Below are 18,312 nucleotides of genomic sequence, written 5' to 3'. Positions count from 1 at the left end.
CACATAAACAACACTTTATTGCATGTTCTACTGATCACTGTCTGACATGCTATTCTCCTGAGCTGGGTCAGCGTTAACTAAAACTGCATCACACCTTTTATTTAAAAGCTTTGGTCAGCACTATGACCTCTTCCTTGCTATCTTCTCTTTGTTCCCCTCTCCCAAACTCTCTCTTGGAATTCAACAGTCTGCACTTGATCCATATGCAGAAGCTCCAGCATATAGGCTGGTGATAATGAAGGTGATGTTGGGGTCACCAGACAGCTTGGGAGCTTTCCCACAGTCGTGGATCTTGCACTGACCTGCCTTCTCTTCCATAAAGTGCAGGATTGCAAAAGGACACAAGCTCCTTGAGGCCAGAGGTGACATCTTGTTTATCAGTATATTCTCAACACCTGAGCAACTTGGGGCATACTGGAAGCCTTTCAGTAAGTGTTTCTGAAAAGAAAGTAAAAAAGAGAAAAAGAGACAGAATAACTGCTATAAAGATAACACTCTGAGCTCCTAGTTTGGCAGAAGTCTGCAAAATCATCTTTGAAAGCAGACTATACAATTGCAAGCACTGAACCAATTTATGAGATAGGGCATTGCATGTTTCTCTTTTTGGAATAGTAACAATATTAAACTTTGGTCCTTAATTTTCTAAGATAATACAGTATTGTAAAATGATGTGCTATGCAACAGAAAAACCTGGTAGAAATCAAGTTCCATCCATGCCGATCAGGCACACCTCGAGTTTCTTAAGCTGAGTGCTACCACTGTGAGAAATGTTTGATCAGGTCTGAGACAGGCCTCCCAGAGTTACAATTAGCTGGAGGCTTTGCCTTTTTTAGCTGTTTTGCCATCTTCTACTTCATAATACCAAAGTAAAAGCATTATTGCAGATGTGCTTTTCAAAATACAAATGGCATAATTCCAAAAAGAAATGAAGTAAAAACTTTCCAAATTTCATCATGGAACATCTTACTTGTTCCTTATTAAAACCGGATACACTAGACCACAGATGTCAAACATATGGCCCACGGGCCGAATCCGGCCTTCCACCTTGTTTTACCCGACCCGGCACTTTGTTTCTACCTGGCAGCAGTGCTGAACTCTCACTTAACTTATAAGGAGTAGTTACATTTATGCAGTCCTAAAATTACATTCTGCCCTTTGAAGGCAACCATGAGGCTGATGTGGCCCCCAGTGAAGTGAGTTTGACACTCCTGCACTAGATGAACCCAACTTTCAATTACCCAACTTGTCAAAAACAACATAGTTGGTGGCAAGTAATTAAGAGGGGGCTGGCAGCTCCATGATACTAGTGGTAAAAAGCTAAATGGCAGACTAGTCAGTAGTTTAACAGAAAAACGGAAGAAAGAGCTAACAAGAGCCCTCATGGGATCCCACTTATCCCTGGGGCATCCAGAAGACTTAACAGGCATGGAATGGGTTGCACCCACGCAGGAGCAATAGGAGTGGACGTGGAGCAGACTTGAAAGCATCCTCCAAGCCATAAGATCACTGGCAAAGATCAGAAGTCTTATTAGCTCAAAGTGCTTAAGCAGAACCTCTGACATGGCTGAACATATATTATGAACATGTTCAAAGACATAAAGGAAACCATGTTTAAAGAACGAATGGAACATATAATAAGAAAAATCAGTGAACCTGCAGGTAGATCAGTAAAGATCATAAAATCTGAAAAAACAAAAACAGAATTAGAAATGATCAGAGCTTCAAAGAAATGTGAGCCAACATTAAATGTACCAACATATACAAAATGGGAATACCAGAAGAGAGAAAAGGGACAAAACAAATGTTTTAAGAGTTAATGGCTGAAAACTTGCCTAAATTTTATGAAAAACATTATCCAAGCAACTTGACAAACTCAAGGAAAAGTGCAGATTTCTGTACCCAGACATATCAAAATGCTGAAAAGCCAAAAATAAAGGGAAAATTCCTGAAAGTAATGAACTGAGATTGGCACCCCCTCACCCACCTCAGGGGAGTCTGGATGTAGACACACAAAGCCTGCCTGGGCCTCCACCCCAGTGCCACCCTTTCCTCGACCAGCTGGGAATCATGACGTTAAATAGATGCTCTGGCTATAAATAACACAGTGCTATGATAAGCCATTTTATGAACAAGAACTTTTATTAAACTGAAATAAAACATAAAGTGAACAAATGTTAGCAGGTAATACTCTACTATGGAGAGGGAAGTCAGAATACTGGTCACTTCTCTGTGTCAGAAGGGACAGGAGGGAACTGTCTAGAATGCTGGGCATGCTCTGTACTAGGGTTAGCAAACTGTCTCTTGGGCTACATCCTGCCCACTGTCTGCTTTCCTTTAGACAGTTGTATTGGAAAAAAAGCCATGCCCATTCATCTACCAAGTTTGCCAACCTTGCTGTTACAATCTGGGTAGTGATGACCACACACACACACACATTCACGTGCATATGTAAATTCACCGAGTTGTCTATTTTAAATTCTACAGTATTTTATATGTCAATACAAATAAAAATGTGTTACACTTCTTATGGTTTCCTATACTGGACAGTTACTGTAAAGCTGGTCTTTTTTTCCTTAAACATGGCAAGCAAACTTGCTTGATCTTTACTTGATTATTCTAATACATGAAAGCTTTGGGTGTCAGTCTCTTGCACCTGATGTTTCTGCTGAATCTCATACTTGGTATTGTTTCCTGTATGCCTAGGTAATTCTGACTTGTGCTAGTCACTGCCTTTATAAAATTATCGGTGGGCATTTCCCAAGGCTTCAGAGCCATGTCTTCCTGCAGAAAGGAGTTCCATTGCTTCTGCCATTGGCCTGGAGCACCACCAGGCTAACACTACTTCCAAGTCACCTCGTGTGTTCCGTTTGCCATCCTGGGGGGTGTAAAATCTGTATGAGGGCCTGCTTCATTGCTTCCAGCCTCCACCCAACTTTGTCCCTTCTTTCCCTTTCCTATTCTTCCTTTATATTTTCCTGTTTTCTTTTGCTCTTCCCTCCACTCAGCAGGGCAGGTTTACTTCTAATTCACCTACTTCATGTGAGACAGGTGCTCTTTGGAGTCATGGCTACTAGGTTTCCTATCTTGTGGGTTGTGGGGCTGTCTTTTCTCCCTCACAACACATTGTGTTTAATAGCACATCAAACAACATGGCCTACTGTGCTCGGTTCTTGTGGTCCCTAGATTTTTGTCTGTCAATTCTTCGGTGCTTTTGTCTTTTTTATAGTGGGGTGTGTTTTATTGAGATATGTTTTAAGAGCACAGAGGAAGGGTATCTCTATAGTAGAGAACACTTCCGGGATAGGGTGATGGAAAGTAGTTGAGGGTCACTCTACAAAAAAACTAACCAAAATGCTCCAAAACTGTTAAGATTATAAGAAATTTAAGAAAAGTCTGAGAAAATGTCACAGCCCAAATAAGTCTACTGAATGAGTCTACTATGAAGACAAGGTAAGGTGGTATTCTGGAACAGAAAAAGGACCTTAGGTAAAAACTAAGAAAAGCTGAATAAAGTTATAGACTTTCTATAACAATAACATATCAGTATTGATTCATTTCAACAAAGGTATCATATTAATATAAATTAGTAATGGGGAAACTGGGTGTGCAGTGTAAGGAAACTCTCTACACCACTTTGGTAGTATTTCTACAAACCTAAATATAGGTTTATATTTTAAAAGTTTATTTTTGAAAATTATGTAGCAGGGCAGAATAAATATAACAGATTGCTTAACTTGTTTTGGTGTTTTTATAGTTATAAAACTATCTTTCATCATGACTTACATTTTCCAGTCTCCTAAGGTATAATTATTAGTCAAAGAAATATAAATAATTTATAATAGAAAAATAAAATGAAAAATATTTTAGTTCAAACTACTTATCCAAAGGCTAAAAAACAAGACACCTACTTAATTTTACTAGAGGTAAAAAATGTTTAGTGCTATTACACACTTAATTAACTAGTCATTTCTATCTTTTGATTCAACTGAATGCTTTATTAAGTCTGAATACTGCTGACAACTTCCCATTTCTCTTGGAACCAAATACAAAGTCCCTAACATGGCCTACCTAAGATTCTCCATAATCTGGCTTCTGCCTACCTTTGGCTTTATTTTATACTACTCTCCCCACCAAGTCTTTCTGTTCTAAAAACCTATTAAAAGAGGGTTTTCACTTCACTGTCTAGTCTGATGTCTGTTATCTAGTGCTGAGTAGCAAATCATCCCCAACACTTAATAGCTTAATACAACCCCTATTCTGTCATGATGATTCTGTGAGTCAGCCATCTGGGCTGGTCTGCCCTGGACTTGCATGCAGTTGGTCACCTACAACTAGACTAGGGTGGATGTTGTCAGCTGGGACATATTTTTCTAGCAAGCTTTTTCTTCTCATGGCTGCAGCAGGTGTCCAAGAGTGACAGCAAAAGCACTTGTTTGATCACCATCTACCACATGTAGGATGCGTTTCCTAAAAGCTTTCTATAGCTGTTGCTCCTTAAAATTTTCAAAGAAGTCTTTCCCAACCATTATATTTAAAGTAGTTTCTCATCCTACCTTCCCCATCCCTATTCCATGATTAGGCTTGATTTTCTTTCCCTCATTACAATCATCCATTATTCATTGTTCACTTGCCTGTCTTCTCTTTAGGAGCAGGATCTTAATTCACACCTTCATTTTCTCCTACCACAATATAGAAGACAACCAAGTATTATAACAACTGACAGAGCAGAGCACTTCAGTTAGTACAAAAACACTTTAGTAAATACCTAAATGGAAATAAGATTTTTTCCGTCTCTTCTGTCCAGACAAAAAAAATCAAGGATCTATTTTTTAAGTTCAAGGTAGAGCTTACCTGAGGCTTTTCCAAGTTAGTTAATTTAGAGCTTCACTATCCAACATTAAGATACGAGCCTAGAAATGAACTCTCAAGATCACTCAAACACAAATAAGCCCTCAACTGAATCTCTGGTTTCTCACCAGTTAAGAAAGCTTACAAGGGTTGAGGTTCAGGGACATGTTTCCACCCCTTCAAGCGTAGTGGCAGTCAATGTGTCAATGTGCCCCGCCCCCAGGGGGTCCTGAACACCAGGTTACTCTAGCCAAGCTCCCCTCTAAAGCAGAGGCCCCAAGACTAGATGGACTATTGGAACCACACCTGAGCACAATCAATCCAGGCACAGAAGGTTTTACTGTAAAAAAATGACATCTTTCAATATAGTTTACTCACATAAAAAAAGATCAAGTCATTACAGAGTATTTTTCCATTTTATTTTTTCTTTACGAATGACAGACCTACTCAATAATTTTATTTAGTTTATTTAAATAAGGATACGGCTACTTAAAAGACTTTTCACATACAAAAAAAGTGTACATTACAAGGTTAAACTTTCTGTACTGAATTACAAAACCTGCACAAGCATTTAATAAAAGAGCACACTTAAAAACATTTTGACCATTTTGTAGCCTCTAAAAATCACTGAAGTTGCACAGTAGTGAATAGAGGAAGCTCTTACATACATGTTATTTAATCTACTGGCAGTTTCACTTAATGTAAGTTTTAAAAGGTCATTGCTATTTAATGAGTCTTTCCATTAGTTTTAGTATCATCTCTGAAACTTAAGTCAACCAAAATGTTATTTCAAAAAATAATTACAATTCTAAAGAACTCTAATACTAGCAAAAATATTACGGGCTCATAGTGGTAGTTGGACCAACTTTCCAAAGTGCCTGGGTACTTGTCTACATCAACAAAGCTATTTTGTAAAACTGCACAGCCTTTGTAGCCATTGGGAAGCAATTTCGTGCCTTGGTGCTGCACAGCTTTGAGACTCTCCAGAACTCATGCAGCAAGCAGTCTATGATCCCTCAAATGTAAGAGGACTGGGGGTCGGCCTATCTTTACCCCCAGTGAATGAGCAGAACCAAACTATGACTTGCACAAACCTAAGCTTGAAGCTTAGGATCTGTAGGAGGAAGGAGATGAAAGCAAAGCACGTGAAAATATGGGAAAGGAGGACAAGAAAAAGGAAAACAAGGGACAAAGAGGGAAGGGAAGAAAAAAGTAAAACCGCCTGCCAACGGCAGGAAGTGATAAAGTGCTTGTGATTGCACCTCAGAAGCCACTCACTGATGAGTGTCATTCACATTCCTACCCCAGTAATAAGAAAAACAGGGTTTATTGGAATAATGAATCAAGAGCAACAGTAGTAACCCATGTTAGTAAGTAAAAAGGATTTTGAAGTTGTTAGCCATTCAAATCAAGTCCTTCTCAACTTCAAAGCTCACCAAAGTGACACTTCCATATATGAGCTCCCAACACTTCTGCTTCAAATCCCCATCATTCAGCAGGCTTCATTCAGTATGTGGAGAAAGACTGAAGACAAGCTGTATCTCTGCACCTTGAGAAGGCACAGTGCTCTAGGATGTTGGTATATGTAATATATAGTATATTGTTTAGTTCTTTACATTTCAAACTCAAAATAGCTCAAGAATATGCTGCTGTATGAGCATTGATTCTGAATGTTCATAATATAAACTTCAATTTGAAGCAACAATGTTACACAGTTCAGCTGTTATCACCAACCTACTTTGTAAGTTAAATATACAAATTAAAAATTAATTTTGAGTAACTAAAAATAAGTTTCTACTGACTTAAAACTGTCAAAGAGTCAATTCTCTCTTAACTAAGAGAAAAGCAGATGAAAGCAAAAGGGACAACTGAATATAAAATATAATTTGTCACTCTACCCTATAATCTACACTTTTCAAAATTTCCCTTCACATAGTTATATACAGGAATACACTTGTCCTTCAACAATATTATGTAAATCAGCCCTGCAGATAACTGTGTTTAACAATTCACCGTAACTTTAGCAATCTATGTAACACTTAGTATGTATCCATTTTGTTTTTATGTGTACAGACTTAGAGTCTAGATAAAGGCAGAATGATGGAAAACTACAGAGTTAAAATTTTATCCTACCTGCCAGGCTGAATTAATTTTTTGTAAGGTTATTCAATAGCTGAACTAAAATGCTTGTTTTAACAAATATAAATAGAAATGAGACTGCTCAAAAAGTATTAAAAAGATAAACCCCAATTTGAAGATCAATCATACAAAGGAAAAAGTATTAAGTATTCTTGCACTTGGTTAGAAACACACAGCAGAAAAGTGGACACTACAATTCACAAATAGAAGGTTTAACCCTATTTTCCCAATGACTTCAAGTATACAGTCGGAATACCACTTTAATACATCACAAAACCTTACTAGGTATGTCTGACAGCCCTGGAAAGTTGTCCATGTTACACCAGCAAGGACCCCCGCCAAGCGGTACCCACACTTCTCTACTGTCACTGCACTGACTTCTGACCTCAGTACCTTCTCCTCCCCCTCTCCTTGCCTATTCTGGATCACACTGAATTTTCCCCCTTCAATGCCATACTTCCTGGACTCTCAAATTCTACAATTCTACTCCCTTCCTCCTGTTCACTAAACTTTCTGCCAACAGGTACGACCTCTAACATGATTGCTACACCTGAAGATTTTTAAAGTCAGCCTCATTGAGATCCTAGGAGGGAGAGATGCATGAACTCAGAGTGAGCTCACTGCTTATGAAGAGGAGGAGGCAGGGCTGCTACATGACAAGAATGTTCTAAGCATGGACCTAGGGTGACACTGATTAGTCAGCCCATAAGAAATCAATTCTGTCTTGGCTTTAAGGAAAGGAGCAATAGCAAGCACTTAAAGAACAGCAGTTTTATTTGTATATTCTGAGTAGTTTATTGGAAGCACTACAAATATGCCTTTGTTGGTGAACCTCGAGGATGAATTTGGCAGTACTTACTAAAATGCTGTGATGAACTGTTATATTCCTTTGCTTGGGAAAGGAAACAAAAGTTGTTAACTTCTGAAATACTTGAGTTTTTAAAAAATCTCAAAGTTTTCCAAACATTGAAACAGACTAATGAGAATAATTCCTAAAATTCATCAGATGCTTTATACCAGACTTGTAAGCTTACTAATTTGACTCAATATGAATGATTTTACTAAGTCACTCATTTACAAGGAAATTCTTTCCTGCCCTGGCTGGTGTGGCTCAGTGGATTGAGTGCTGGCCTGCAAACCAAAGGGTTACTGGTTTGATTCCCAGTCATGGCACATGCCTGGGCTATGGGCCAGGTCCCCAGGTAGGAGCATGGGATAAACCACCACATGCTGATGTTTCTCTCTCTCTCTTTGTCCCTCCATTTCTCTAAAAATACATAAATAAAATCTTTTAAAAAATTATTTCCTAATCAGGGAATAAAAGGCAAATTTCTTTTTTTTTTTAAAAAAAAAAAAGGCAGGCAGGCAGGGAGAGAGGGAAAAGAAAGACTATTTTTCTGAACCTAATTTTAAAACTCTTAAGAAAACTTCAAAAAAAAAACAACAAAGATCTCTGCAAATACTGTCAATATATGAGAATTTGTTTGAAAACTACAGTTACAGTTATATTTACATTTTTGGAAATTTTTCTTCATGGCCATGTAACGTGTTGTATCTTCCTTTTTGCTTCTGGGGGCTTCAGGTTATTCTGAAAAGACATGAACAGAAATCAGCTTATATTTACAAAAAGGTCAGAGAATAACTGAAGTGAACATTTTAAATCACCAAGGTTGAATAATAACATACAAATGGTAGATCTCTGCTGCCATCAGGTGGGGAGATTTTAGGAGATTAGCTAACATTTTTCTAGCTGTGGTCTAATCACCACCTCCAAATATCACATTGGGGGTTAGGTTTCAATATTCTACTTTTGAGGGGATCAAACATTCAATTGAGATTATATTAACATCTAAAAATGAGATTATATAAATATATACCACATTCCTGTAGTATATACTTTGGCTTTGTTATCTTCCTATTGTATGTCAAAGGGATCAAAACTCAGGGTAGTTCAAACATTCTAAAATAGTAGATCCTGGAAAAAGAAAGCTACTGTGTATCAGACCAACCCTAAGTTCTTATATCCTTTAAATCCCTTCAGCAATCCTAGGATGTAGACAGTTTATCCTATTTCACAGATGAGAAAACAGAAGCTTAGATAATTTTTTAAAACTTGTCCAGGGTTTCTGGGTTAATAAGCAATTTGCCTTTGGGGTGATTAGATCCTGTGGGTGGAGCCCTCATGAATGGGATTAGTGCTCTAACACAACAGCCCGCAGAGGGTTCCCTGGCTCCTTCTGCCAGGTGAGGACGCAGTGAGAGACAGCTAAGAACTAGGAAGCAAGTCCTCACCATACACTGAATCTGCCACTGCTTTGACTTTGGACTTCCCAGGCTCCAGGACTATAGAAAATAAATGTTTGTTGCTTGAGCCATCCAGACAATGGTACTTTTTGTTGTAGCAGTCTGAAAGGACTTAGACAAGGAATAGTTTATAAAACTGCTAGATGTTTATATAATCTCAATTAAATTCTAAACATTTAACTATATCAAATTTACCAGCATGTAAAATCCAAGCATCCAAATGCTTAACATAGTAGAACACAACACAGTAGATTCCCCTAAACATCCTCTATACCTCTAAGGTAGAAATATTTGAGAGGCAGGGGAGGTAAGTGGTAAATCCTAAAGACCCCAGTGTGGTTCTAAGAAAGCGCAAAACAAAGACCAAGCTTTACAATGCCACTTAAATGTGTGATCCTGCACAAATTTTACTTAATACACTGAGTCTTGCTAAAGAAAGAATATGTATTTTAGTTCCAAGATACTGAAAAAATATAAATGAGAAAAATCTAGTTTGAGTGCCTAAGAGACTTTTTCTCTCTATATACATTTTAAGCAGAAAAAAAACATGTACTTTTAAAAGAGCATTAGTTTATCATCATGGATTTCAGTATTTCAGGATTCAAACGCAGAAAAAATGAGATGTAAAAATAAGACACACCATGTAAGGATTCAAGAACAGTTTGTAGCACAGCTAACTGCCCAGAGATATCACTCCCATCTCTAAGAGTAGCATGAAAACCACCCCACACTCACCATGGCCTCGGCTTCTTCTCTAGGAGCAGCTCTCTTTAACTTCACAGGAGTAGTCCCCACTGGGGAAAAAGGCGGCAACCTCACAGGGCCCAAAGGACTTTTCCTCTGCGTTAAGTCATGGTTCTGTTTAGTGTCATTATAATTGTGTTCCGTTTTATTGTTCATAGGCAAATTGGAAGACAAGATTAGGGGTGAAACACTTGAAGAGGAATTTGATAATTTTCGAAAGGCATTACTGGTAAAGTTTGCCTGAGGGGAAGCCTTGAGTCGATCATTATCTCCATTGTCTGTCTTTTTCACTTTTATGCTTGTACTTGTTGAACTTCCATCAAACACAATGAGGGGTCTTTTCTTTAACACATCTATAGCACTACTCCTGAAATCAAAGAGACACGTTAGTGAAAAATACCATCTGGAATGCCAAAGCAGTTACTAAAATATAAAGTTAAAACAATGACAAAAAAAACTTATTGATAAAGGAATTTAATAGTTTTCTAGTGCTTTACTTATTGAGGTGAAATTTAAAGATAGCTTTACTACATGCACAAGAACATTATTTTTAAATCACCAATCTACCCACTAACCCTAGAGTTTAAAACAGAATTTCCTAGAAAGTAAAAAAAATTATTTTTTAAAAATCACCATCTTACTGATGAGGCTATTTTGATCACGTATTATTACTTAGAAAACATAATAAATTACAAAATTATTCCAAGACTGACTGAGACCTTGCTAGCCTGTGATTCCAGAATCAGGCTCTGGAAGCCACCTATTCCCCTCAAGCTGCTCTCTGACCTCTACAGTGTATTCACTGTTCCTCCCAAGTCTGCTGTCCTTCTCATGTACATAAACACTTAATGACACCTGCTGTGGTCCACAAAGGCCACGGGAAGATACAGATCATGACAATTTCTGTTTAATACGTAACCCCCAGAATTTAGTATAAGGCCTGCAGCACTGACAGATGCATATTAAAAAATAAAACTATACCAAGACTACCACAGTGGCAGTCTATATACAATGATACAGAACATTCTATTCTATTCAGTAAGGTCTCTGAAACCAAAATGTTTTCCTTAAAAAAAAACAAAACACCCAAATTAATTGAGGTGACACCGTTTAACAAGGTCATATAGGTTTCAAGCGTACATCACAATGACACCTGGTCTGTATACTCCTACCACCCTAAGTCAAACCATCCCTCATCACCAATAAATTTGACCCCCTACCCACTTCTCTCAGGTAGTCACCATACTGTTTGTCTCTCTGTGTCTCTGAATTTCAGCTTTATATCCCATATGAGTGATATCATATAGTTCTTAGATTTTTCTGCCTGACTTATTTCGTTAGAATGATATTCTCAAGATCCATCCAAGTTGTCACAAATGGCAGTATTTCATCTTTTCTTATGACTGAGTAGTATTCCTTAGCATATATGTACATCATCTTTAATCCCTTATCAAAGGGCACTTTGGTTATCTCCATGTCTTGGCCACCATGAATGCTGCAATTAACACAGGTATGTATATATCTTTGTGAATAAATGCTGTCAAGTTTTTTAGATAGATACCTAGAAGAGGGATTGCTGGGTCATATAATAACTCTATTTGTAGTATTTTTGAAAAACTGCCATACTGTTTTCCATAGTGGCTGCACCAGTTTACATTCCCACCAGCAGTGAATGAGGGATCCTTTTTCTTCACAACCTCTTCAACACTTGTTATTACCTGTCTTGTTGATAATAGCCATTCTAACAGGTGTGAGGTGGTATCTCATGGTTTTGATTTGCATTTCCTTAACACAAATTAAGTGAAGTTGAGCCTCTTTTCATTTATTTGAGAGCCGTTTGTATGTCTTCTAGGGAGAGGTGTCTGTTCAGGTCCTCTGCCCATTTTTTAATTAGACTGGCATTTTTTTAAACTAACATTTGTAAAATTTTAATTTTAAAATTTAGCAAGTTTTCAGATCTAGCTTCAGAAAATCTAATTTCTACTCTTAATCATAAACATAATAAAAGCATTCATTTGTTCATTACTCATTATACCTCAAGTCGAACAAAAGATTTATGATAAAAACCTTTTAATCAAACATGTCAGAAGAACTCAAAAGGAGTTCTCCAGCCTTTCTACTCCAAGTGTGGTCCAGAGACCATCTACTCCAAGTGTGGGCCAGAGACCAGCAGCACTAGCAGCACCTTGGGACCTTGTAAAAAATTCAGAATCTGCCTTTTAACCAGATGCCAGGTGATTGGCTAAACTCACCAATTCTTGGGTCACCACTGACAATCATTTCGTAGAAGAAAAGTAAGCTCACTATACACACACTGCCATTGCAAAAGGGAAACAGAAAGACTGTGAGTAGGATGCATCGGTGTGTGCGAGTTCAATCTTAAGCTTCAAGAGGCACATTCAAGTTTGAATAAAGATCTGGTCCTAGCTCTGTGTGATATGTCACAGCATTTCTCCAGAGCTCAGTTCCTTCAGAGATAAAATAATGAGCAATTCAACAACACCTGATGATCTCTTAGATCGTTCCAGCTTCAATGCTGATACAAGAATTGAGTTGTGATTTTTAAGAATAGAGCCAAAGATCCTTTCCAAAATGACACTGAGAGACCTAATAAAAGGAACTGTTATATTAAGTCAAGTATAACAGAATAAAAGCTCTGCTTAGGACAATGTACCTGAATGTGCAGATAAAAAAGAAAATACTTTCATAAGTAAATTAATGATACACACAGCATAATCCATAGATTTATGAAATGAACACTGTACCATCATGCAACCATCAAGCTAAAATAATGCTCAATCTGAACTGAATGTGTTCTGTGGGAGGCCGCTCTGCGTGGCGTGGGCCCAGCTCACACTCACAGATGCACAGGACCCATGGCCACAGATAGGTTTTGCCATGGGGCATCAGGCCTGCAATGTACCTAGGCCGCCATGAGTCTTGCTTTTTGCTAAAACTCCCTCATCCTGAATTGAGGACATTTACAGCAAAGCAACTTCCTAAAAACCATGCTAAACCTTCCATAGATGAATTTAACTGGTTTCGCCTTTTCATTTACAAATAATCCCTCTCCCATGATGTGATTACCAGCATCCTCTCCTTTGTTTTCTGCATAAGGTAACCACCTAAAGCGAGCCTGTGCATAGTTAATAGGATCTTCTTGTAACATGCCCAGTAAGACAATAAATAAAAGCTCATTGGAGCAAGGGCCAAGGCTTTTGCTCCCCGTGAGAGGGAAAAGCTATGCTGTCCCTTTTTCTCCACAGGACTCGACAGCCCGTGTGAATCTGTCTCATATTTCATCCATAATGACTCGGACTGTGGGGTCTGCATCAGTGTTCAAAAGTGAGACTGTACATTTATTTACTTTCCAAAAGACTCTGAGCATATATATTGCATTCTTCAACTACTCTGCTCCTTGGGGAATAATCTCCCTACCAATCAAGAGTTTCCCTTCGTTCTTTGTAACTAGAGATTAAAACCAGGAACCAACTCAGAATTAGCATTCTCCTTCACTCCATCTTCTTCCACTGTCTCTAGCGCACTGCAGAGGGCAGCACCTTACAAACAGAAGGCTCTAAAAGGAAATTCAGTAATTAATCTACAGCACCACTTGCAATAAAAGAGACCCAGGAAAAGAAATCACTAACCAACATAAAGGTCTCTGCATACTTTTTCCTCATTAACCAACCAACCACACTGATCAGTCAAATGTAACTTTAAAAGGGAAATTCATTTGCTTATTGTTTTATGAACAATTTTCTGAAATTAAAAAATTTTAAAGTATCCCTGAAGCTATAAATGAGTGTCTTCATTTTTATATTATTCAAAGGCCTTAGAGTTTCACTTAACTCCATTATTTTCCTCACAATTCAGCATATGTTGTTCGCTCTACCTCTAAAATATACCCAAACCCCAACCACTTCTTACCAAGTCCACTACTACCTCAGTCAAAGTCACCACCAACTACTGTTTGGATTACTGTAATTGGTTTCCCTGTTCCCCTCCCTCACCTTAAATCACTTCTCAGCACAGCAGCCAGCATGATGTTGTTAAAATGTACATCAGATGGTGTCATCATTCTGCTCAAAATCCTCCAGTGTCTACTCATTTCAACAGTAAAACCAAAGTTCTCACTATGACTTACAAAGCTCTACATGATCTGACAATCTCCTTTTATCCTCAATTAACCTCTTCCCCCTACTCTCCCTTTGGGTCTCTCCACTGTAGCCCTGGTGGGCTCTTTGTTGTTGGTGGTATGATGAGCATACTCCTGACCCCAATTCTTATATTCTGTATGGAATGCTACAGTGGCTTGCTCTCTACTTTCTAGATCTCTCTACTGAAGTGACATTTCTCAGTGAGGTTGTTTCTGGCCACTTTACCTAAAATAATCACTCTCACTGCTTTCTTTTCTCCTTAGCACCTGTCACCATGTAACATACCATATACTTAACTTTTATATTATGTTTTTTTCCAATTAAAATATGAGCAGGGATTTTTGTCAGTTTTATTCATGGTATACATACAGTACCTGGTGCCCAATAGATAGTTGTTGAGTAAATGAAATTTTTTAACCTAAATTTACCTGGGGGAGAAAAATAAAAACAAAATTATTTCATTATAGAGGATAAAAACAAGAATCACTGATAAGTACCTTTTAGTCTCATTTTTTAGCTCATGTTGTTCTCTTTTCTTTTCCATCATTTTCCCCCATCTATTCTTTGGCAAATCTCTCTGAGGCAATGGTATTGCATGCTGAACATAAAGATCAGTAAGATTATCTTTGTTTATTCTTATGTCATTTTCAACAGCTATGTTCTTCTGTGGAAAAGGAAACAAAAGTAATTTCAAAACAACATCCTTAACAACTAATCAAATACCTACCTAACAGGGCAAAACACTGCTGCCTAAATAACAAATTATAAAACCATTGTCACAATTAGCACATGCTTAAGGTCCTATACAACACTGAAAAGGTAGTATTATAAATGGATTAAGCTCTGTAAATATTAGGTTCGGCCTCATCATAAAGACAATGGTCAGTGTGACAAGGACTGCCTTCACAAGCATTCAGCCAACATACCAGGCATTAAGAGCATTTCCACTGGTATCATCCTAGTCTATGAAGAGAACTGAAAATTGGGTGACCGGCTGGGAAAACTGGACAAAAGAAAACGAACAATGATGACTACAGTCTGTCAAAAAATGTTATCAGTGCTACTACTACAATCAGACTAGGGATGGGAGGCCTCACCTTGTATACTATTTCCCATGTATCTTTAATACCATTTCTTAAATTGAAGACAAATACCAAGATTTCAAACGGCCCTGCACACGGAAACTGCAGTCGCCTCACACTTGATGGTACAGATAACAGTATTTCATTAAAACCTGCCCTTGTTGGCTTCAGTAGCTTCCAGTCATTGCCTGGCACTCCCCATCTAAATCAACTCATTCTCCCTCATTTTCCACTCTGTTCTCAACATTATGGAAAACTACAGTATGAGGCAGAGGACTGGCTATGGATACAGAGTTTGGATTTATTTATGAAGGAAAACGAGGATGGAAATAAGATCATGGGTCCACAACAGCAATTCCCAGAGGCTTGGAAACATTTGTGTTTAGCTGAACTGAGAAAACAATCTATGCTGTCTGTTAAACTCCCCCCACTCCTTTTTTCCCCTTTCAAAACTGAAAAGCACAAATTTTACGACGTTTCTCTCTTATACTAGATGATCCTGTACTAACAATGTTCACCCTGTACTCACTCAGAGATATATGGAAACCCTGGAGGTTCTCTTAGACAACGTTCCCAAAGAATTCATTGGCAGGTTAGTTTGGGAAGCGCTGCTCAAGGGCAGAGGTGCTCAAACTGTGGTACCTGAACTAGCAGTAAGAACTTTTTAAAAATGCAGATTTTCAGGACACACCCCAGATCTAATGAATGGTACAGTCTGGGGATGAAGCCCAGCAACATGTGTTTTAAGAAGTCCTGGGTGACTCTGATGTACCTAAAAAGTTTGAGAAACACAAGTGAAAGGTAACTGACATCACTAAAATAATCGACTTAGCAGTGGGGCTTGATAAAATTAGAGTACGGTAGTGAAAGAAAAACACAAGAAAACCAAAACGTGCTACATAAAACCCCAAGGAAACGTTCAGTAATTCTCTACCACTTTAAACAAAATTTATCAGTTTTTGTCTTCTATTTTTGTCTACTATCAGAGACCACATTAGCTGAAAAAGTGCAAACGCTACACTGAGAGCCCGGAATCCCGAATTCTCCTCCTGGCCACATCAGTTACCGCATTTACCGATGGTGTGGCCTTAAATAAGGCACTTCACCTCTCTGGGACTCAGTTTCCTCATCTTTAATCAAGGTGAGAGTGTGCAAAATGGAGGATTTCCCCGATGCTTTGCAGCCCTAACAGTTCCCGATGACTACCCTTCATTTCCGTTCTTCTTGGATTCTTCCCCAGTCCCTCTCTTCCTCAGGCCCTTGCTTACATACAGGCCGCTAGACTGGGATCTCCTAGACTCCTCTTTGCGAGCCATCCACAACCCAAAAAGATGACCCTAATTCCCAGGAATTCCTGATACGCTAAAGACGTTTCTTTTCCGGATGGGGGCGTGGGGGGACTAGGTCAGTAGGCAGGACAAGTCACACAAACCCGGCGGGAGGAGCGTAGGTTGCGGGTGTGTCTGCCTCTAGGAGAGACTTGGAGCTGACTCCGACCCAAGCACCTCTTCCAACCAGACCCACCCGCCCACCAGCCCGACCTGCTCCAGCGTGAGGAGAAGGAACTCCTGAGACAGCAGCTCCGGATGCAGCAGCAACTCCGAATTCGTGCAGCTGCGGCCGCCCACATCCCCCGCCATAGTCGTCGCCAGGAAACCCCGGCAGCTACCCACAATGCTCCGCGAAGGAAGCGTTCCGGAAGTGACGTTTGGGCGAGGACTCAATTGTGTCGTCACACTAGGTGAGCCGCGCGTGCGTTCCTCCACGCACGGCTAGGGGTTGGCTAGGCTCCCTCTCCTGGCATATTTCCTCGGCTGGAAGAAAGGAAAGGGTTTAAGTCGAGTAAACTGGTGGCATTTCACGTCTGGCAGGAGTAGCGGAGAAAGCATAGTTCACGGGACTGGCGACGATTGGTCGCGATTCTTGTGACGTCCAAAAGGGATTCTGAGAACAGTCTCGGGAGCAAGACGCAGGGAATACCCACCTCGTTACGCGGCTTTGTCGCCTCTGAAACTGGCTACGTTTTCTTTGTTTAACCTGTTCATCGTTTGCTTCCTAATCCTTTAATTTTCTGTAAGGCCCCGGACTTTAATTCTCGGTCCCTAGCACGTTGTAGGCACTCAGGCATTAGTTACCTGAAACTAATACTCTGAACCTGCTCACGTGTGAAAATAAATGACGGAATGGCGGTGACAACGTCAAAATGTTTGTTAGACATTTACTGTGTGGCAGAACCTGCATTTTATATAGATTATTTCATTCCTCAGAACAGCCCAATGAAATACATAGTTCTAGAATGCTTATCTTTTCAGATGAGGCTACTGAGGCATGTAGCAATTTTGAGGACGTACCAAGACTGACTTTCAAGTATATTCGCATTTGTAACTACAATGAAGTAACCATTTTATTTAAACAAAATCTAGTAGATTTGATCTAATTACTGAAAATCTTTTTCTATTCTTTCATCTTTTTGGAGAAGATATACATCCCAAAATATTTTGTCTGTTTATAACTTAAACTTGCAGACAGTCCTAAAGGCTTGTGATTTGCATCTTCTATCATGTATCATTTCATTGGAAATTATTGTAGTGTCTTCAAAAATGTGAACATATGAGGATGACAAAAGGTAAACCTTGATGAAATACTAAATCAAAAAGACAAGATAAAGTTGAAAGTGTTTTACAATTTTTCTTAATTATATATGTATATGATGCTTTATCTAGAAGTTGAATTTGAGAGCAGGGCAGAAACTTAAAGGTTACTCAGTCCTGTTCTTTCATTTTAGTGCTGAGGAAGCACATCTGAAGATTAATGACTTGCTGGACTTTCAGAACTGAGCTGAGGCAGGTATTTGGATGTCCTAATTTGGCGTTAAGTGTATTAACTTTGTGGTATTAGCATCATGGTACTCCATATCTAAAATCTGATTTTCATGACATTAGTTAACGTGGCTGGTATTATCCCTATTTCCTTCACCAAAAGGCACATACATTGTTTTAGTGACAAAAGCAGCTGCAAGGAACCTTGGAAGTCAG

At 38.9% G+C, this 18,312-nt stretch overlaps 1 protein-coding gene across 2 annotated transcripts; it reads right to left on the bottom strand.

Annotated features, from left to right (window-relative positions):
* Positions 1–100: 100 nt before the first annotated feature.
* On the bottom strand, positions 101–16,972 carry CUNH2orf49 (chromosome unknown C2orf49 homolog). 2 transcript variants are annotated; one of them, XM_045827812.1, is made up of 5 exons: positions 16,819–16,972; positions 14,693–14,859; positions 10,027–10,402; positions 8,501–8,575; positions 101–438 (listed from the first exon to the last, which is right to left on the bottom strand). In XM_045827812.1, exons 1-4 carry the CDS (start codon positions 16,915–16,917, stop codon positions 8,519–8,521), a joined length of 699 nt encoding a protein of 232 aa, XP_045683768.1. In that variant the 5' UTR covers positions 16,918–16,972; the 3' UTR covers positions 101–438; positions 8,501–8,518. The 2 variants fall into 2 exon arrangements, with proteins under 2 accessions (XP_045683768.1, XP_045683767.1); XM_045827811.1 differs by lacking the exon at positions 101–438 and having other exon boundaries at positions 8,318–8,575.
* Positions 16,973–18,312: the final 1,340 nt, after the last annotated feature.

Source organism: Phyllostomus hastatus, unplaced genomic scaffold (assembly GCF_019186645.2).
Source record: "Phyllostomus hastatus isolate PE091 unplaced genomic scaffold, TTU_PhHast_1.1 phas_scaffold_78, whole genome shotgun sequence".
Classification (NCBI taxonomy): domain Eukaryota; kingdom Metazoa; phylum Chordata; class Mammalia; order Chiroptera; family Phyllostomidae; genus Phyllostomus; species Phyllostomus hastatus.
The sequence above is the reverse complement of the archived record's forward strand: the minus strand, read 5'-3'. Positions and strand labels throughout refer to the sequence as shown.

Coding starts and splice junctions, on each gene's coding strand:
- CUNH2orf49 (XM_045827812.1), bottom strand. CDS start 16,917: ATGGCGGGGGATGTGGGCGGCCGCAGCTGCACGAATTCGGAGTTGCTG. Junction 14,860..16,818: donor TTCTCCTCACGCTGGAGCAG/GTCGGGCTGGTG, acceptor CCTTTTCCACAG/AAGAACATAGCTGTTGAAAA. Junction 8,576..10,026: donor GAGAAGAAGCCGAGGCCATG/GTGAGTGTGGGG, acceptor ATGTCTTTTCAG/AATAACCTGAAGCCCCCAGA.